At 32.6% G+C, this 19,244-nt stretch overlaps 3 protein-coding genes across 5 annotated transcripts; 2 read left to right on the top strand and 1 right to left on the bottom strand.

The window, feature by feature from the left end:
- The first annotated feature begins 1,909 nt into the window (after positions 1-1,909).
- On the top strand, positions 1,910-7,212 carry LOC105787475 (calcium-dependent protein kinase 28). 2 transcript variants are annotated; one of them, XM_012613879.2, is made up of 12 exons: positions 1,910-2,451; positions 3,556-3,686; positions 3,815-3,856; positions 3,942-4,053; positions 4,142-4,220; positions 4,353-4,522; positions 5,111-5,237; positions 5,423-5,538; positions 5,629-5,736; positions 5,823-5,885; positions 5,966-6,139; positions 6,770-7,212. In XM_012613879.2, exons 1-12 carry the CDS (start codon positions 2,113-2,115, stop codon positions 6,932-6,934), a joined length of 1,626 nt encoding a protein of 541 aa, XP_012469333.1. In that variant the 5' UTR covers positions 1,910-2,112; the 3' UTR covers positions 6,935-7,212. The 2 variants fall into 2 exon arrangements, with proteins under 2 accessions (XP_012469333.1, XP_052480231.1); XM_052624271.1 differs by lacking the exon at positions 1,910-2,451 and adding an exon at positions 2,517-3,399.
- LOC105787476 (transcription factor bHLH121) lies at positions 5,649-10,663 on the bottom strand. 2 transcript variants are annotated; one of them, XR_008191173.1, is made up of 6 exons: positions 10,430-10,663; positions 10,098-10,228; positions 8,946-9,073; positions 8,391-8,858; positions 8,116-8,312; positions 5,649-6,178 (listed from the first exon to the last, which is right to left on the bottom strand). XR_008191173.1 is itself a non-coding variant. In XM_012613880.2 (5 exons), exons 1-5 carry the CDS (start codon positions 10,588-10,590, stop codon positions 8,169-8,171), a joined length of 1,032 nt encoding a protein of 343 aa, XP_012469334.1. In that variant the 5' UTR covers positions 10,591-10,663; the 3' UTR covers positions 7,597-8,168. The 2 variants fall into 2 exon arrangements, 1 of the variants encoding a protein (XP_012469334.1); XM_012613880.2 differs by lacking the exon at positions 5,649-6,178 and having other exon boundaries at positions 7,597-8,312.
- A 6,182-nt stretch (positions 10,664-16,845) lies between these two features.
- Positions 16,846-17,688, top strand: LOC105787474 (chaperone protein dnaJ 11, chloroplastic). Its single transcript, XM_012613877.2, has one exon. The coding sequence runs from the start codon at positions 16,887-16,889 to the stop codon at positions 17,346-17,348; it is 462 nt and encodes a 153-aa protein (XP_012469331.1). The 5' UTR covers positions 16,846-16,886; the 3' UTR covers positions 17,349-17,688.
- Positions 17,689-19,244: the final 1,556 nt, after the last annotated feature.

Genomic DNA, 19,244 nt, shown 5'->3' with positions numbered 1-19,244 from the left:
CATGATATGACATAAGAGATATGTGCATTAGCTACTATAATTTCAACACGTTAAAATATGATTTGACTTAGAAAAACAAAATGGGTTAATATACTTTTTTATCATAAATTTTAGCTTACATATTCAATTTAGTACCTAAACTCTTTTGTCCTAATTTAGTACATAAGTTTGGCTTCAAATAAGGGTCTTATATCCCTTAGGCTCTGGTTCGAGTCTAGAGGAGAGCAATTTTTAGTTAAAATTGAAAAAATAGATTGGTGGATTGGGTGGTTTTTTCAGTTATGGATTCGGTTTTGTTGATTATTTCGGTCAATAATCGATTTTTGAATTTTCTAAACAACTTGACCGAAAAATGACTTAATTGAAATTTCTAATTATTTAAAATATATTTATAATTTATAATACAGAAAATAAATATATATTATTCAATCCCGATAACTATAGTCGGTTAACCAATCAATCCGATCAACCTAAAATTGGTTTGACTATGTCAGTTCTTGAGCTCTAATACGGTCGAGTCAGTTTTTGTAGATTATGGTCAGGTAAGTCGGTTTAATCAAAAAGTGACCAAACTGATTGGAAAAAACAAATGCTCTCCCCTATTCGAGTCTCCCATGCGCTAGTGATTTACATAATTAATATTATGCGCTATACTCACATTTATCTCGAAAGCCTTGCTGGTTGTATCTCCACCAATTCAGGTGCTTCTCTTTCGTGAGCCTTTCAAGGTTTTCAGTAGAGGTGGGAGATAAAACTCTATTGGGGATAATACCATGGTAGTCGGTACCATATTGGTACCAGTCGCATCAGTCGTTATGTACTGTTCCGGTCAAAATTTTGATGTGTTTTGACTTGTTTCGGTCAATACCGGCTTATACCGGTGCGTATCAGTCTGTACCGATTGATACAAAATTTTAATTTTTAAAAATTAGTTTTTAAATTTTTTATCTTAACCATTTTAATTTTTCTATAATTATATTTAAAATTAAAATATACTAAATTAAATTATTGAAGTTATATAAATAATTTTAAAACTTATATTACATATAAATATATTTATATGAATGTAATTGAGATATAGTTACATGAATATAATATATAATTTATTTATTTTATCAAAATAATATATAATTTATTAAGAAATTAAAAATTAGACAATATATATATGTGTGTGAAAAATATTTAAAAATATTGATAAATCCGAAACGGTATACCGAAATATGCCAGTACCAATATGTACCAATACCAAGATAAAAATAATCAACCCACCAGTACGATATTGACTACCTTGGATAATACCAATCATTGCTGGGGGTTTGGACGACAATTCGAAGATTTTTTCGAAGGAGTCGAAAGTTCCCTCAACACTAGTATAGATGAAAAATTTTACAAGTGATAAAAACAAAATATAAAATATCGATTCTATAACAAACTTGATTGTTATAGTGAAATATTATTATAGAGGGCGACTATTACAGAGAGGACAAATTATAAAAACTTTCCTAACCATAGCCGCTTGGGGTGGCAACAACATTCCTTTGGTCGACGATAACCCACTGACCTCCATTCACTCCACCCTTTCCATCTCATTTTTTTCTTTTCTCCGACCCTTGTCATTTAAGTCTCTCTTGCAAGTCGTTGTTTGTAGTTCGCCGATTCAGGACAACTCCTCCTTTAAGGGAGACTTTTTTGAGTCAATGAAAACTCGTAATTTTTAAGTTAAGTCCGAATCAATTCAATTTTTGTTTACCTCAAATCTAATGAATTTTAGAGAGATTTTACAAATTTTAATTGTAATGATTAACATCTCAATGAAATTGTTGTTGGAGGAAAAAATCAACTAATATTTTTTTATAATTAGTACACAAAAAAATAAATAACATAACAAAAAAGAAAAAGTCTCTTTTGACCATGGCAATACAATCATCATCCCTCACCTTCTTCCCTTCTTCCCCATTGTTTCCTCTCCCATTTCCTTTCTTTTTTCTTCTTCTTTTTTGAAGCTTAAACAAGTTTCCCACTTAGCTATTTATTTCAAATTTTCCGTTTCATATTGAATTCTGTCTAAAGAAAATCTAATTCCCTTTTCATATATTCTTCTTCTCATAAACCATGGGAGCTTGTCTCTCCGCCACCAAAGTCAGTGGTGGTTCAAGCGGAAACACCACCGCCCACCACCGTAAAACAGCCACAAATGCTGAAAAACAGTCTCAGAAGCCAAATAATCAACAGGTGAGGTGTTCTCAGCCACTGAAAAACAAACAGAAACCGGAGAAACAAAGTGGGATCATCCCATGGGGGAAACGTACGGATTTTGGGTACGATAAGGATTTTGATCAGCGTTATACGATTGGGAAATTGTTGGGACATGGTCAATTTGGTTACACTTACGTTGCAATAGACAAGGTGAATGGGGATCGTGTTGCTGTTAAGAAAATTGATAAAAATAAGGTAATTTTTAAATGTTAATTTTAAATCCTTGCTTGATTTGTGCTTCTGGGATCTTGGGGTTAGTTATTTCATTCACTTTTTCAAATTCAAGGTGGGATTTTTTTTGGGATTTCTGGATTAGAGTTGTTTATATAGTGGTGGGGTTTCAATTCCTTATTGATTATATACGTATATATGTCTGTGTATGTATATATTAATTTTGCTATGTATTGGATATGAAGCATGACTATGGGAAAAATTCATTGAACCATGAGGATTTTGGATCTACTGTTTCTTTGGCTTGACAATATTAGTACAGTTTTAAGCTCTTGGAGGTATGGCAAACTTGTGGCTAAAAGTAACTTGTACTAAAAGTTGTATTGTATTTTACCCCCTTAGTATTGTATTTTACCCCCTTAACTTAAAAAGTGGCTAAATTAGTTCTTGTAAGTTAGATTAAAGATTTCATCCATTTTTACAATTAAAAATTGGTCTTGTACGGAACAAATAGATGAAATTTTTTATAGAAAAGATTAATTTGCTCTTTGATTTAATAGACTAATTTATTCATTTTTGAGAAATGACTAATTTGCTCTTTTATTTAATGTAAAGGATTAATTTAACTATTTTTTTTTGCAATTTGATTTCTTGTATAGGGGACTCCATGATACTTTTACCGAAACTTGTGTAATTTGCAAATTTGCAGTAATTGAAGTTGATTGAAGCTTCAATGTGAAGCTGCAACCTTTAATATGCACATATTTTGTAGTTGTAACTATCACTGAATCGGATCGATGTAGTAGTTAGTAGTTACACTAAACTAGCTAATCTAAAATTTGATAACTTCAGTCTCTCTTTAGCTGTGCTTTCATGGTGAGGTGTTGCTTTCCTTACTGCTTTTTCCATCTCAAAATGTGTTCATGGTGCGGTATTTAGAAGTTTTCAGAATGATATTAGACGAGTGGAGAGGTATTTTTTTACTTTCATATATTGTGATGCAATATATTGCCATTAAAATAAATACATCATGTATGAGGTTTCATTTCCTTAGATGCATTAGATTCTTTTCATTTCCATCTCGAAGTGGAGCCTTTTTCTTATTTTAGATTCCTGTTTCGGGTGCAGATGATTCTTCCAATCGCTGTCGAGGATGTCAAGCGAGAAGTCAAGATATTGAAAGCCTTGAAAGGCCATGAAAATGTGGTTCAATTTTATAATGCATTCGAGGATGATTCCTATGTGTATATTGTTATGGAGTAAGTTCTATAAGCTCATCTCCTTTTTCTCGTTTTTCTTTTCTTTTTCCCCCCTTGGAACTCGTGTTCGACCTTGATCTGTGCTTCATATCTTGACTCTATCATGTGTTGATGTTCTATGATTCTAGGTTATGTGAGGGTGGAGAATTGTTGGACCGGATTTTGGCCAAGTAAGTATATGTAGTACTTTCTTTCCCTTGATTTTTCGATAGTTTAAACAGCCTGTAGTAACTTATTCTTCCCATCTTCTATCAGAAAAGATAGCCGATATAGTGAAAAAGATGCTGCAGTAGTAGTACGGCAAATGCTCAAAGTTGCGGCCGAGTGTCATCTGCATGGCTTAGTGCACCGTGACATGAAACCTGAGGTATGCTCAAGTACATTAACATGGCTTACTCGTAAACTTCATGTCATGCTGCTTACTTACAGTTTCTCTTGTTTTTTCTTGCCTGTAGAATTTCCTATTTAAGTCAACACGTCCAGACTCGCCTCTGAAGGCTACAGATTTCGGTTTGTCGGACTTTATCAAACCTGGTGAGTAGCATTTGCTTGATTAAAGTATGCTTTTTAACATTACCAGGTTCCATTATCAATATATTGTGTGTTCTGTTTAGTTTCAGTTCAACTTGCTAATGTTATAATCCTCGTACACAAAACTAAATGCAGGGAAGAGGTTTCGAGATATTGTTGGCAGTGCCTATTATGTTGCTCCTGAAGTATTAAAAAGAAGGTCAGGGCCTGAATCAGATGTATGGAGTATCGGTGTAATTACCTACATTTTGCTCTGTGGGAAGCGTCCCTTTTGGGATAAGACTGAGGATGGTATATTTAAGGAGGTGTGGTACATTTTCATATCACGGACCTCAATTTTCTCATTACGGGTTTCATTTTATTTTATTATTAACATATGTAGACACAATATTACATCGGTGCTATGCATGTTTTTGCACCATGCTTTATCCTATGAAATTCACTTGGCAATGTGTATCTAGGATGTGGGTAAAAGTACCATGGAGGCTCCTATACTAGGAGACGGATTGCATTTTACCCCCTCTACTAAAAAATGGGCAAATTAGTCCTCGAATGCGTTAAATAAAAGAGCAAATTAGTCCTTTTCAAAATTCCATCCATTTCTACTGTTAAAAATTGGTCCCTATACGTTAGAATAAGATACACATGACACGTCATGTATCACTGTTTGATTATTTCATCAGCCATGTCAATTTTTAATAGTACAAATAGATAAAATTTTTAACAGAAAGGATCAATTTGCTCTTTTATCTAACGTACAAGAATTAATATGCCCATTTTTTTAGTTGAATGGGCAAAATAAAATCTAACTCCTAGCGCAGGGGCCCCTTTTGTGCTTTTACCCTAAGATGTCTTATATTAAATTTGTTATATAATGTGTCTATAACTCATAGGTTTTGAAGAACAAGCCTGATTTCCGTCGAAAACCATGGCCAACAATTAGCGACGACGCTAAAGACTTTTTGAAGAAGATGTTGGTGAAGGATCCTCGGGCTAGATTGACAGCAGCTCAGGCCCTATGTATGTGTTTACATCATCTCTTAGTAAATTATCACTTTTTTCATTTTTTTTCAAGTTTTCTAGCTCGAAGGAAGTGAATCTTACATGCCGAGCTTGCTATTACCCATTTAAGTAATTCTTGTATCGTGTTATGATCTTATCCTCCTATTATTTCTAGAATATCTGACTGGTTTCGACTTCTCCAGCACACCAATGGGTTAGGGAAGGAGGAAATGCATCTGATATTCCCGTTGATATATCGATTTTGAGTAATCTCCGGCAGTTCGTGAAGTATAGTCGATTGAAGCAGTTTGCTCTGAGGGTAAAACATAAGAATTTCTTCCTCTTGAAACATTACTGGATTATTTTATAGGCACGTAAGAGGTTATATATAATGGTTATTACCCTGTAGGCATTGGCTAGCACACTTAATGAAGAAGAGATAGCCGATCTTCGGGACCAATTTGATGCAATCGATGTGGATAAGAGCGGTTCTATTAGTCTCGAAGAGATGAGACAGGTGAACATTTCTATCGTGTGCCTAACGTCTATTAGGTTGCACAAAACTTCTTTGTTTTTGTCCCTAATAGGATGGTTTCAGTGCAGGCCCTTGCTAAAGATCTTCCTTGGAAGCTAAAAGATTCACGTGTCCTCGAGATTCTTCAAGCGGTGAGTAAAATTTTCCCTTTCGTCATCTAAGGTCATTCGTTCTTTTCTGTTCCTTTAGCGGTTTGATTGTTTTGTCACAGATTGATAGCAACACGGATGGACTTGTTGATTTCACCGAGTTTGTTGCAGCTGCACTACATGTGAATCAAATGGAAGAACATGATTGCGATAAGTGGCAAATGCGGTTACAGGCTGCTTTCGAGAAATTTGATGTAGATAGAGATGGATATATAACTCCGGAGGAACTACGAATGGTAAGTGTTCATGTTTTGGTCTTGATGTTCTTTGTTTTTCTGAAAATAAACGAACAAAGAAACCGTTAATTTGGCACTCTTGCGACAATAAGTGAACAATAGATTCTATGTATAACATATTCGAACTCGAAATCACATATTTAGGGCATCCTAGCGTTCAGGAAGCCGAGGTTATTGCTTGCAAAAGTGTTTTTATATTGAAACATTTTACAAAGAATGATACCATCATAATGGGGTAAAAGTTCTATAGAGGTCCTTGTAATAGGAGTCGAAATACATTTTGCCCTCTCTATTCAAAAAATGGACAAATTAGTACATATATGTCAAATCCAAGAGCAAATTGGTCCTATTTTAATTTCATCCATTTCTACTGTTAAAAATTGGTCATTGTACATCAGCATGATGCACATGTGGCATGCCACGTATCACTATCTGATTATTTCGTCAGCATGGATGAAAATTTTAATAGAAATGATCAATATGCTATTTGAACTGACGTATAAGGGACTAATTTGCCCGTTTTATTAGTAGGAGCAAAATATAATTTGACTCCTAATATAAAGACTTCCATAATACTTTCACCCCATAATAGTTATGTTCTCTTACTTGCACTGTGCAATCATTTTGTAGCACACGGGATTAAGAGGTTCCATCGACCCTTTACTTGAGGAGGCTGACATTGACAAAGATGGAAAAATAAGCCTTTCAGAATTCCGACGGCTTTTACGAACTGCTAGCATGGGTTCACGGAACGTATCTAGTCCATCCGGTAATCGGAATACTCAGAAGTTGTAGATTAAAAAATGAAAACGAGAGCAAGAAAAATGGAGCATTTCCCCGATTTTTGTGCTTGCCTGGTATCTATACCGGACCCCGAGCGTGTCTACATCTACCAGTCATCAAGCATTGTAGGACCCTTTTCGACTTCGAGTTTTGTTCGATGTTGGCTCTGGTTGTGGGTAGCTCTATGTATATGGTCATTCGATGTACATTTTCTTTGGTTGGGTATAATCTTGTTATGCCTATATGTGACTATAAAATAATTTATCAATGAAGAATATGGTGCATCCCAATTTATTGTCTTGTTTATACTAGCCTTTTAAGGTTAAATTATGGTTTTGGTCCCTCTCATGCTAAAATTATGATTTTGATCCTCTACTTTACAACGTCATTAATTAATCTAAATAATTAATGATCCTCCACAACTAACAAAACTATTACTGCAATAATTGCAGTGTTGAGGCTTTTAACTTAATCTGCTTGTACTTGCTTCAATCATCCCAAAAGAAACAATTAAAAAGAGTCACAATATTATTTGGTACCTGAGCTTTGCTTTAATATTCACTTTGGTACTTAGCATTTTTTTGTCCAATCTGGTACCTAAATTTCGCTTCAATATTCTACTTGAGTTCGATACTGGAGTTCTTGGTTCTTAAAAGCAGAGAGACTAAATTCCATAAAATAAAAATATAGAGACTAAATTTCTAACTTTCTAAAAGTACATGGACTTGCGGCACATTTTGACCAAATGAAATTTACAATGCTCATAGTCAATTAATTATAATTTTCAAGTCATATATAGAAATGTTGTCCAAATGCCATTTGGGGTAAAAATACCCATGGAGGCCCCTATGTTAATAGTCAAATTGCATTTTGCCACTTCACAAAAAATGGACAAATTAGTTCATGCACGTGAAATCAAAAAGCAAATCAATCATTTCTGTTAAAAATTTCATCCATTTGTATTGTTAAAAACTGACATAGTTGACGGAATAACTTGACAGTGTACCTCGTGCTGACATACAATGAACAGTTTTTAATAGTAGAAATACATAGAATTTTTAACAAAAAGACCAATTTGCTTTTTGCTTTCATGTGCATGGACTAATTTGCCCATTTTGAGTAAATGAGACAAAATGCAATCCTACTCCTAGTTCAGGAGCCTCCAAAGGTGTATCATAGTATAAACATATTACCTTGTTATGCAAGCAACCGAAATCACCGGAAAAGTGAATGCAAAAGAATTGTTTCACTTGTTGGACTTCGAAACATCATTCACACTGTTAGAAGAACTATCTTTAAGATCTTGAGACGAAGAGTAACAGTTCAACGAGCAACCATTTGTTCTATCCTTTTTTTCTTCCTTGCCTTTCTTTTTTCTGGCAGATAAATCCTACATATGACAATCGGATGATATTAGTTTTCAGCATCTGTTATGTTATAACATGCGTTGTGGAATGATAAACCGAACCTCGTTTGTTGATGATCCGGGATTTTTCAGTTCGAGTTTCGTCCTCACGTCGTTGGAACCATTACTCTCTCTATTACTTCCTCTTTGGTGATCCGCCAATTTGCTTTTGGAATCCCTTTTACTAGAAGTGTGGGACGATGATGTATATTGGGATGATGGCTGTTCGATCAGAGGGTTGCTTGTCATGGTTGAATATGGCATGAACGTTGAACAGGGATTGTTAATAGCACCTGGGTTATGATTTCCAAAAAACGGATATGGTTGCAGCGAGGGATGCATTACTATTGGGCCTGTAGTGACAGGCAAAGGAACTGGATATGGATAAGGTGGAGCCATAACACTTGAAGAGTCGATACCGGTCCAAGGAAACATCATCATACGTCTTTGCTGATACTGAACAGTTAGGTTTACGATATTAGCTTTCACAGAAGCCTTTTCTTCTCTCAGCTCATTGTTCTCTTGAGTCAGCTGTTCCGGAAACAAAAAAAAGAAAAGTAAGCAACAATAGGAACTCGGGGCTGTAATCTATGGGTTTCAATATTAAAACAATGTCACCTCACGTGATTCTTCGGTTAGTGATGAACGCTCAGCTTTTAGCCTTTTGACTTCTGCAGTTAAATCCTCTAGCATTTGGATTGCGCCGACGAGTATGGTTGCTTTATCGTTCTTAGGCCTATCTGGGTCTGCATTAGCAAAAAAAGAGCATCGGGAACTAGCAAGATCAGAAAATTCAAACACGCAGAACAAATTCACGTAAACCAAGTTTGAATACGTCTATCCAACTATAATAAAACCAATGTTTTCGGAAGAAAGAGGGAGTAGACAGCAGTCTAGATCAGAGGAAAAACGAAACAAAAGCTGCAATCAAATGTCCTAACTCCTAACTCCTAACTCACTGTGACATCCTTAGACATTTCCGAACTTCACGAATCGGTTCTATTCACTCTTGTAAGCAATACTTTTAAACGTTTAACTCGTTTACGTGTTATGTTCTCAAAACATGAAACAAATTACAAGATATTCACCGATATTCCAAACTCGAACATGATTATTCATGTTAATGGCCACGTAAACTACTTGCATCGATACAACAATATCTAATTCTCTTATGCATCAGACAAAGCATTCATAATGCTCAAAACATGAAACAAATTACAAGACATTTACAAATTACCAGCAGCTTGGAACTTGAACACGATTATTCTTGTTAATAGCCGAGTAAACTGCTAGCATCAATACAATGATATCTAACTTCCGAATGCATCAGACAAGCATCAATAAACATGCATACAAACACACATACATACATACATACATACATGAATGACTGCACATTTAACTTCAGAATTTGGTAGTTCATATACTTTTAAACGTTTTAACTCATACATATGCGCCGAATGCTCAAAACATGAAACAAATTACAAGACATTCCGAACCCGAACACGATTTTCTCTGTTAATAACCATGTAAACTGCTTGCATTCAATAAAACTATATCTAACTTTCTAATGCATCATACATACATACATACATACATACATACATACATACATACACACATACACACACACACACACACACACACATACACACATACACACATACACACATACACACATACACACATACACACATACATACATACATACATACATACATACATACATATGACATGGCATTGAACTTCAGCATTTGGTAGTTCACATACATACGTTACCAAGTGTGTTTCCCAATTCAAGAAACTGCTCATTCAATCTATCCCTCCTCAGTTTTTCACGGTCAGCCTTTTGAACTTTCCTTGCAGCTATCGGATCCTCAGCTTCCATTTCTAGCCTTTGTCTGCAAAATAAACAATAAACCATTAACATCAACAAATAACCCACAAAAAAGCAAAAGAAAAAAGAAAAAAAAAAACTGGTAGTCACTTTCATTTAATTAAAACAAATTCATAAACAATAACGAATGAAAATTCAACAGCGAAATAAACAGGAAAGGACACAAATTTAAACAAAATAATTTTAAAAAATTCAAAAAAAAAACCTGGATTCAGGGTTTGAAGTGCCCAAATCTGCTGCAATAGCTTCAGAGAAATCATTGGGTTTCCGTTGATGATTCATGTGTAGATTGAAGTTGATGATCGAAAATAAAAAATAAAAAAAAGATCGATGAATTTTGAGTTTTTTGAGAATAAAAAAAATCATAAAAATGGAACGAAGTGGATACCACGACGGCACTAACTTGTGTTCTACACTAACCTCGACCACGTGTCGAACCCAAACCGGTTCCTGGTCCTGTCGGAATTTTATTTTATTAAATTAATATTCGGGATAATTTCACTTAATGTCCTCAAACTATTGTTCAGATTTTTAATTGGTCTCTGAATTTCAAAATGTTCTAATTATATCCTTAGAATATGGGTATTATATCAGTTTGAGCATTTGGTCTGTTAAATTGTCAAATTAGGTGTTAAATACAATATAATATCTAATACCGAGCATATTTAAAACATAATCAAATTGCAAATACATGTATGTAGTACATAGATGATTTAAATTTAATGTGTTAAAATTAAGGTCGAGACTTGAAAATTGAAAATCAACTCGAGTCGAGGTGTTTGGACAGTTTATGGAATGTAAATTCAAAAATTGTAGTTACGCGAAACCGAACTGAATTCTATTTTTTATTTAATAGTGAAAATAATTTGAAAATTCTTGAAATTGTTGTTCTTTAGAAATATTTATGAAACGACATTGAATTTTTTTCAAACATTGTCAAAATAAGTCTAAAAATTCAAAAAAAAATAATATGAAAAAACTGAGAACTACACCGAGCCGAACCAAATTTTGACGGGCATTTTAAAAAATCTAAAAAAACCCGGCCAAATCAAATTGATATCACCCCTAGTTAAAATGTATACCAACAAGTGGTTAGAAAGAGTGACAATGGACTTCTTTCTCAACATTTGAACCAAGTTTGAATCTTGGAGCCATCATTGTTGAAAGGCTTTACCTTAACACCATTTCGGCTTGAACAATTTTAATCTCAGACCGTAAAACGAATGAGGAAACCACGATTTGAGTCCTGCAATAGACTTTTAAAATTTACTCAAAAGGCAACGATTTACAATTGTAATTTACTATAAGACTCTCGGTATCCCGTAATCACATTGAATTTTAACTAAATCTAGAATCAAGTCAAAACTCTCTTTTAACATTATTTTTTTATCCACAAAGCTGGAATCAAAGACCTTTCCAACAGATCCAAAAAAGTGTTGAAGATTTTTTCTTTTATCAGCTCCCAAAAGTGTCAAAGGCAGAGGGTAGAAGTAAGTTCTAGTCTTGCCTAGAGGTGCTCATGGGCCGGGCCGGGCCCAGAAAAATTTTGGCCCTTGTCTTATGCCCGGGCCCGAAACATGGGCCTGAAATTTTGTCCAGGCCCGGCCCAGGAAGAAAATCATAAGCCCGATCTCGGCCCGGCCCGGCCCATTTTTTAAATAAACACCAAAATTTTTTTTAAAAAAAATAAGTATTTTAAAAATATTTTAAAAATAAAAAATAAATATATTTATTATATTCGGGCCGGGTCGGGCCGGACTCGGGCCAAAAAAGTACTGCCCGAGGCCCAAACCCATATTTCGGGCCTATATTTTTACCCGAACCCTCTCATATTTCGGGCGGGCCGTCGGGCTGGGCCAGGCCGCCCGGCCCATGAGCAGCTCTAGTCTTGCCCCCAAAATAAAATTAAAAAATTGCTTATATAGTCCTTTTAGTTTTTAGGAAATCACAAGTTAGTATAATAATAAAACTGTACTTTTACCCCAAAAAATTTTATTCATTTTTGGTTGCCTAAAACAATTTCCTAACTTCACCCTTGAAAGGCGTTGATGATTTAGTTAGTCTAGATAAAAATCGAAGCTCGAATGAATTTGCTAACTTACTCCCCCAGTTAATGCGAACTGAACCACTAAATTCGAATATAGGACCAGATCAACACGTATGACATTGGTCAAATGAAGGAAACTTCATCATATTAAACACCTATAAATATCTCACTAAATTTAAAGTCAAGTCAGATCAAACTTTAAATAAAAACAAATTCTTTTAACATTAATATTTTTTCATCCACGAAACTCGAATCAAAAACGTTAACAATAATTTGAAAAAGTGTTGTTGATTTTTTTTTTTAATTCTTAATTGCCTACCACCTTGAAAATTCAATCACATTTTGTGAATGTAATTAATTGGTATTAAAATTGGAAAAAAAAGTTTTATTTTAATTGTACAACATTGCTGATTAGCTTTTATTGGACTGAATTGAATAGAATTGTCAAAATTGATTCATAATTATTTAATAGATTTGTTTGAAAATTATCAAACGATGACTAGATTTTATTAAATTGGTACAATAAGTCTTTGATTAAATTATAGTTATTGGAGGACTTAGTAACTATTGTTTAATAGATTTTATTAAATTGGTACAATAAGTCTTTGATAACGACATACTTTGCTTTCAAATTTGAGGTATGAATGAGAAATTATTTTATAGACCCTTTCCATCACATTATTCATAATTCTTTTGTAATTATTTACTTTGAATCTCGAACTCAAATTCTTCAGGGTTCGAGGTTCGAGTTCAGGGTAAAAAAATTACCAAAGTTATGCATCAATGACGTGAAAAAAATTGTTGAAATGTATTAAACAATTAGAAAGGGACAATGAATGATGTAATGAGGAGGGTTTATAAAATAATTTCTCGTTGATAGTGCATCAGATACTAATTTTTATATTATTTATATAATTAAAAAAACTAATTCAATATTAACTGTAGTGGATATGAATTTTTTTTAATATTATTCTGAGGCGAAGGTAGAGGTAGGCAGGGGTTTTGGTCACCCCAAAATTAGAAAATTTTTGTTGAATACTTTTTAAAGAAAATTATAAGTTAATCCATAGTAAAATTACATTTCGGCTTTCAAAATATGAAAAAAAATCTGTTTAATCTCTTAAAATTGATGAAATTATTAATATTATTATTTTAATTTCAACATGTGCCTAATATATTTACACCTTCCTCTCAAATTAATAAAAAACATGGAAATGTCCATAATTTTGATTTTCTTAAAATAAAATAAAATAAAGTCAGAATTATTTTATATTAATATGTTTGAAAAGTAGCCGACCAAATCACATCACATGTAATTAGTGATTAGTGACTAATTTTTCACTGTTTATTTTCAAGCTATTCCAATTGAGGCGCTGTCATAATTTATTTTAATATTAATTATATGTTACATCATGCATTTGCTTTTTGACATTATTGGAGCCACGTTAAAAATAATAATCTTTACGTGTTGAGGAGAATGTAGATTCGAGTGCGCTAAAACACATTATTTCCTTATTTACGTGTTGAGGATGGGCTATGAATAGTTTTAAGCATTGTATCAAAAAGAACAGATATTATATGAACTTATACTGAGAATAATGTTTAAAAAAAATAATGACAAATATATGTTTTACGTATGAATGGTAAACTTAAGGTCACGAAACTATTGGTAAATTTATGTTTTGATCAATTAATTTCAAAAAGTTATAAAAAGTTATTGAACTATTCGAAAATTTTCATGTAAGTCATTGAGTTGTTAAATTCGTTGTTGTATGGCCTTCTCTACTCGCATTGTCTACACCAATTGAAAGCTCTCATTCCCTTTCTCTTCAACAGTTTATTTTTTTTAATGAAAACAATTTTAACCAAAATCCAAATAATTCTATTCTCCTATTTCCGACACTGATCGTCATATCGACTTGTATTCAAGGTATGTTCATCGTTGAATCGTCGTTTGGAACTCTCTAGCTGAACTTTTACAAATAAGTTAATTCAAGGCTTTTTAATAATTTATTTTGTCCAACACTTTGAAAATAATTTTAAGGACTTATAAACAATTTTTGCAGAGTTAAGTAGGGAATTTTTAATATACTTTTTCTTATATCAAAATACTTGAAAAATTAGAATTAGCACGATTTAATCTCTTTTTTCGAATTGATATATCGATTAATTTTCGATCCGAGTCTACTCCACCAACTTCACAAGTAACATTCACTATTGTTTTTTTTTAAATAAAAAAAATTATTATTCTTAATTTACTATAACAAGTGCCGGTGGGCTACATACAATGCATATAAATGCATAAATATCCCATTTTTGGATAGGATATGAACCCCATATTTTATTCTAAATCTAGATAGGTGCATGTGAACTTAATTCTATGTTTAAGTGCTCATGAACTAGGCAAAATTGATTTGGATTTAATATGTTTATAATTTGGATTAAAATGATGCTTTGATGACTTGTTTTGATGATATGAAATGTTTGAAATTTCTGTTTGTTTGATCTGTAAACTCCGGTAATGCTCCGTAACCTGGTTCCGGCAAGAGATACGGGTTGGGGTGTTACATAGGTCATCCGTCTAGACTCGAAGGTCCATCAAAAAAATGAGAGAGCTTGGACAAAAAATATATGCTCAAAAAATGAGTTTGGACAAAAAAATAAGATTTGTTTTCTAAATGGATCGAGTCTCAGGTAAGATGTTTTGACCTGAGCCCAGCCTGACCCGAATTAATTGTTTTGCTAACATTTCATTGCTATTTTTTTATTGTTATTTTGCTATTATATTGCTATTATTTTGTTGCTGTTGTTTGGATATTATATAACTCTTGTTTTGTTGGTAATTTTGCTATTATTTTAGAGGCATTTGCTTGCTAAGTTGTAACTATTTTAGTTTTTCAATTTTTTGAGAATGTTTTTAGTGTATTTGATGAATTATATTTTTTAATTTTATTTTTATATAAAAAATAATCTTAAAAAACTTGATACAGGTGGGCTGGGTTTGGATAGAATTTTAAGCTCATTTTTCGAGCCAGGTCAAGCTCGAACCTAAAAAACTGGCTTACAATTTTACATCGGCCATAGCCCAACCTATGATCAGGTCTAATCAACTCTTGATTTTTTTTTTGTAATAATTTAATTCTACTTCATGAGTATCGAACAATCTAATTATATTTAATAAGTTGATACTTATTACTTCATATAAACAGCTACATCAATAAGAAATATATAAATTAAACCATTGATATAATGACAAAAACTTATATTTAAATCTTCTATTAATATGTATCTCGAATATCGAAAATTCTTAAACAATTTTATTTTTTTTGAACAATCTCATTATAGATTCTGATTATATCTGTTCTTTTTTCCCTAACCCTTAAATAGGAAGATAATGCGCTTCAGTGCAGTCGAACCCACTTCTTCCTATATTAGCAACAATGTTCATGCAATCAAATTAAGACTCAATTGGCCAAAGTAATTCTATTTTGAATTGTTATCCATATATATTAATTACATAAAACAAATAAGGAAAAAAGAAAAATCTTGATAAGTACGAAGAAATTGAAAACGGCAGAGTTCAGTGGCTGACTCATAGCCAAAACTTGACCACCACTAATCGGATAAGCATTGGACTTATTCGCTGTCACCCAAATAACCTTAGTTAAAAGGTAGAAAAATAAAATAAAATAATAAAATAAAATAATTTTTTTATGTGTAAATATTAAATTTATGCATAATGTGGAATTTAATATTTTTATTTTGATGTAATTATACATAATTTTTTCGTTCATATGTACATATGATATTTTAATTTTGATTCAATCAGATATATTTAAAGAAAATAAGCATATATATTTATTTTATGTTGGATTGATATTGTTGCTTGTGTATGTAATATCCAACATAAAATGATGTCGATTCAATAATATTGTTAATGATTTTTAAAAATTAAATTAAATTAAGATTCTATGTATAAAATCGATAAAATCAAAGTTTATGTATAACATTGCAGATTGTATAAAAGTTATGTATAGTTTTGATATTTACCCATTTTGTTTACAGTTCCTACTGTTGCTCATAGCCCCTATATCTGAAAATAATACATGCATAAATATGTTCGAACCTACGTTCTCTTACCCATTACAATAGTAATAATGTCATCTGAACTATGTTCAATCGATAAATAAAATAAAACTTCAACTTCGGCAAAAGTCGAGGCTCTAGGTTTGTTGATGTATAATTGTTATAGATAGGTTTTACTCCCAAGGAAACTCTCACAAATGAAAAAATTTCAATTCGATTTTTTATAAATAGAAAAATTATAAATTAATATAGTAAAAATTAAACTTTAATCCCTAAAAAGTGGAAAAATTTCTATTTAATTCCTTAAAAATGATAAAATTATAAATTAATACATGATAAACTTATAAATTTATCTATAAAAGCCCCTATTAAAATAAATTTATTATATTTTGTTTTAAATTTAAATTTATTTTATTTTATAATTATTTATTTTTAAATTTTAAGGAAAAACACTCTTTTGTCATTATTTATATCCCTTGCGCTCCAATTGTTTCTCGAAACATAGCAACTCTGATAACCGAATCATACGATGCTCTCTTCTCTTTATATCTCAACCTCTCTTTCCGTTTCTCCGATTTCTCCGCCGTCTACTTCCCGCTCCAAATTCCGGCCACCTCGCTCCGCCGCTACTTACACTTCGCAACAACAGAAAGGATCGACGAACGGTTACCTAAGCCGTCAAGGAATGGCGACGTGCACGTCGTTGTACGAAGTTCTAGGGATTCCCGTCGGTGCTTCGAACGAGGAAATCAAATCGGCGTACCGCCGATTGGCTAGAGTTTGCCATCCAGACGTGGCGGCAATCGATCGGAAAGATTCGTCGGCGGACGAGTTCATGAAGATCCACGCGGCGTACAGTACCTTATCGGATCCACAAAAACGAGCCGTATACGATAGTAAGCTTGTATGGAGAAACCAACGGCCGTTGACTTCGGTTTCTAGGGTTTCAGGATATAGAGGGAGCAGTTGGGAGACCGATCAGTGCTGGTAAACCGAGTCGACTCATTCACGCTACCGAGTTTGGAAGTTGAACTCATCAACGATTTTTAAACTTCCATAAATCTGTACAGTTAATCAGTCAAGTACATATATATATATATAAAGCTGATTTACTAACGACGGCAAAAAAAAAAAACGACCGGCGAGTTTAGCGGGAGAAATTACAGTCGTTGATTGTGCCACGTACTCTTTTTTATCGGCCTTTGTTGTGCTTTGGCTGATGTTTCAGAATCAGACTCTGAGAAACCGTTGTACTTTTACAGTTATTAAAGATCGAAATTATGCTTTTCTTTTTTAATTAAATACTACTATTTAGACCTTGAATTATTAAATTGTGTGAATTTTTATTTTCAGTTCAACAATATCACTAATTAGACTATTTGAAATTCTGGTTATTATTACATATAAGACTCTTCCCGCTACATTATCTATAATTTTTAATAATTTAATAATATTTCAGTAATTTTTTATTTTTTTACGTCGAATCTTGAATCCTTAACCTTAAACTTCGAACCATGGCCTTGAACTTAGAATTCAAAATTTAATGCAATGACACATGACATGTTCTTAAACTCGTAAATTTAATAATAATTTATTTTTTAAAATTGGAAATAAGTGATCTCAACTTAATATATTAATAGATTGAGTCGAAATTACCTAAACATATACAAATATATAAATATTAATATATATTTTTTAAAATTTTATTAATTTTAAATAAATTAAATCAAAATAATTCAAATTTAAAAATTTAAACTTGAACTCAACTCACAATTAATGAATTAATGGTGAGTTTGGATGGGCAGTACGTTTACCTACGGTTAGTGTAAAAACAACGGTGGCGGTGAGATTAGATAATGTAGTGATACTATAGCGTGATACAAAAAGTAAGCTAAATGCACCGCACCCAATCTCCCATCCAAACCCTAAATAAACTATTCGCCATCAACACCTCTAATAATAAAATATATAAATAAATGATGATTGGTTTATAGATGATCTTAGCCGCAATTGGGAACATGCATGAGACCAGAAAGATCTTCAATTTAATGGAAATGGTAAAGGATACCACAAAATTTATGGGACCATTTCACCAGCTTGGAACCATATTGCCACCGCTTTCTTCTAGAAGGAAAAATAATATTGGGACCTAATATATAAATATATCATATTAATATATCGTACACCGTTAATAGGTAGGAGTGTTCACAATTCGATTAAAACTGAATTAACCGATCAAATCGATCTAATTCGATTCATCGATCAGTAGTCGAATTTAGTTCGGTCGAAGACTGATTAATATTTTTTAAAAATTTTGATTATTGGGTAATTTGGTTTGAAATCGGGTAATTAATCGAATTAACCAATTAACCGAAATAATAATATGGTTGTTAGTTTTACACTGTGTGCATCCAAATTATGACTTTTAGTTTAAATTGGTCCCACATCTTTAAAATGTTTCAATTGAGTTATGAAAGTATTAATATAATGTCAACCATGTCCTTTCGTCAACTTAGTCATTAGTTTTAGGGGTTAAATGTTATCTTGAATCTGACGTTGAGTATATTTAAAACACGTGAACTGAATTTCAAACATATATGCACCTATTACATTGATAGCTTGGACCCGATGTGATAAAAAAATGAAAAAAATAACTCTCTTAAATTTTAAGGGTACCATCTACACGGGTTGTAATTGCAGTAGGTATAATACGTATTTAAATTTTGATCCATGTGTTTCAAATCTGCTTGTGTCAAATTTAATGCCCAAGTTGACAACTAGGCTAAAACATAACATGATTGATATAATATCAATACTTTGAGGACTTAATTAGAATGTTTTGAAGTTTGGATATCAATTTAAAATCTAGACTACTGTAAGAGGACTC

Source organism: Gossypium raimondii, chromosome 2 (genome assembly GCF_025698545.1).
Source record: "Gossypium raimondii isolate GPD5lz chromosome 2, ASM2569854v1, whole genome shotgun sequence".
NCBI classification, from domain to species: Eukaryota; Viridiplantae; Streptophyta; class Magnoliopsida; order Malvales; family Malvaceae; genus Gossypium; species Gossypium raimondii.
The sequence above is the reverse complement of the archived record's forward strand: the minus strand, read 5'-3'. Positions and strand labels throughout refer to the sequence as shown.

Excerpts from the sequence above, each read along its gene's own strand:
- LOC105787475 (XM_012613879.2), top strand. The coding sequence starts at position 2,113 with ATGGGAGCTTGTCTCTCCGCCACCAAAGTCAGTGGTGGTTCAAGCGGA. Across the intron at positions 4,523-5,110 it reads AGGATGGTATATTTAAGGAG|GTTTTGAAGAACAAGCCTGA; the intron begins GTGTGGTACATT and ends TATAACTCATAG. Across the intron at positions 5,737-5,822 it reads GTCTCGAAGAGATGAGACAG|GCCCTTGCTAAAGATCTTCC; the intron begins GTGAACATTTCT and ends GTTTCAGTGCAG.
- LOC105787476 (XM_012613880.2), bottom strand. The coding sequence starts at position 10,590 with ATGATTTTTTTTATTCTCAAAAAACTCAAAATTCATCGATCTTTTTTT. Across the intron at positions 10,229-10,429 it reads ACTTCAAACCCTGAATCCAG|ACAAAGGCTAGAAATGGAAG; the intron begins GTTTTTTTTTTG and ends TTTATTTTGCAG. Across the intron at positions 9,074-10,097 it reads AAACACACTTGGTAACGTAT|ACCCAGATAGGCCTAAGAAC; the intron begins GTATGTGAACTA and ends TTGCTAATGCAG.
- LOC105787474 (XM_012613877.2), top strand. The coding sequence starts at position 16,887 with ATGCTCTCTTCTCTTTATATCTCAACCTCTCTTTCCGTTTCTCCGATT.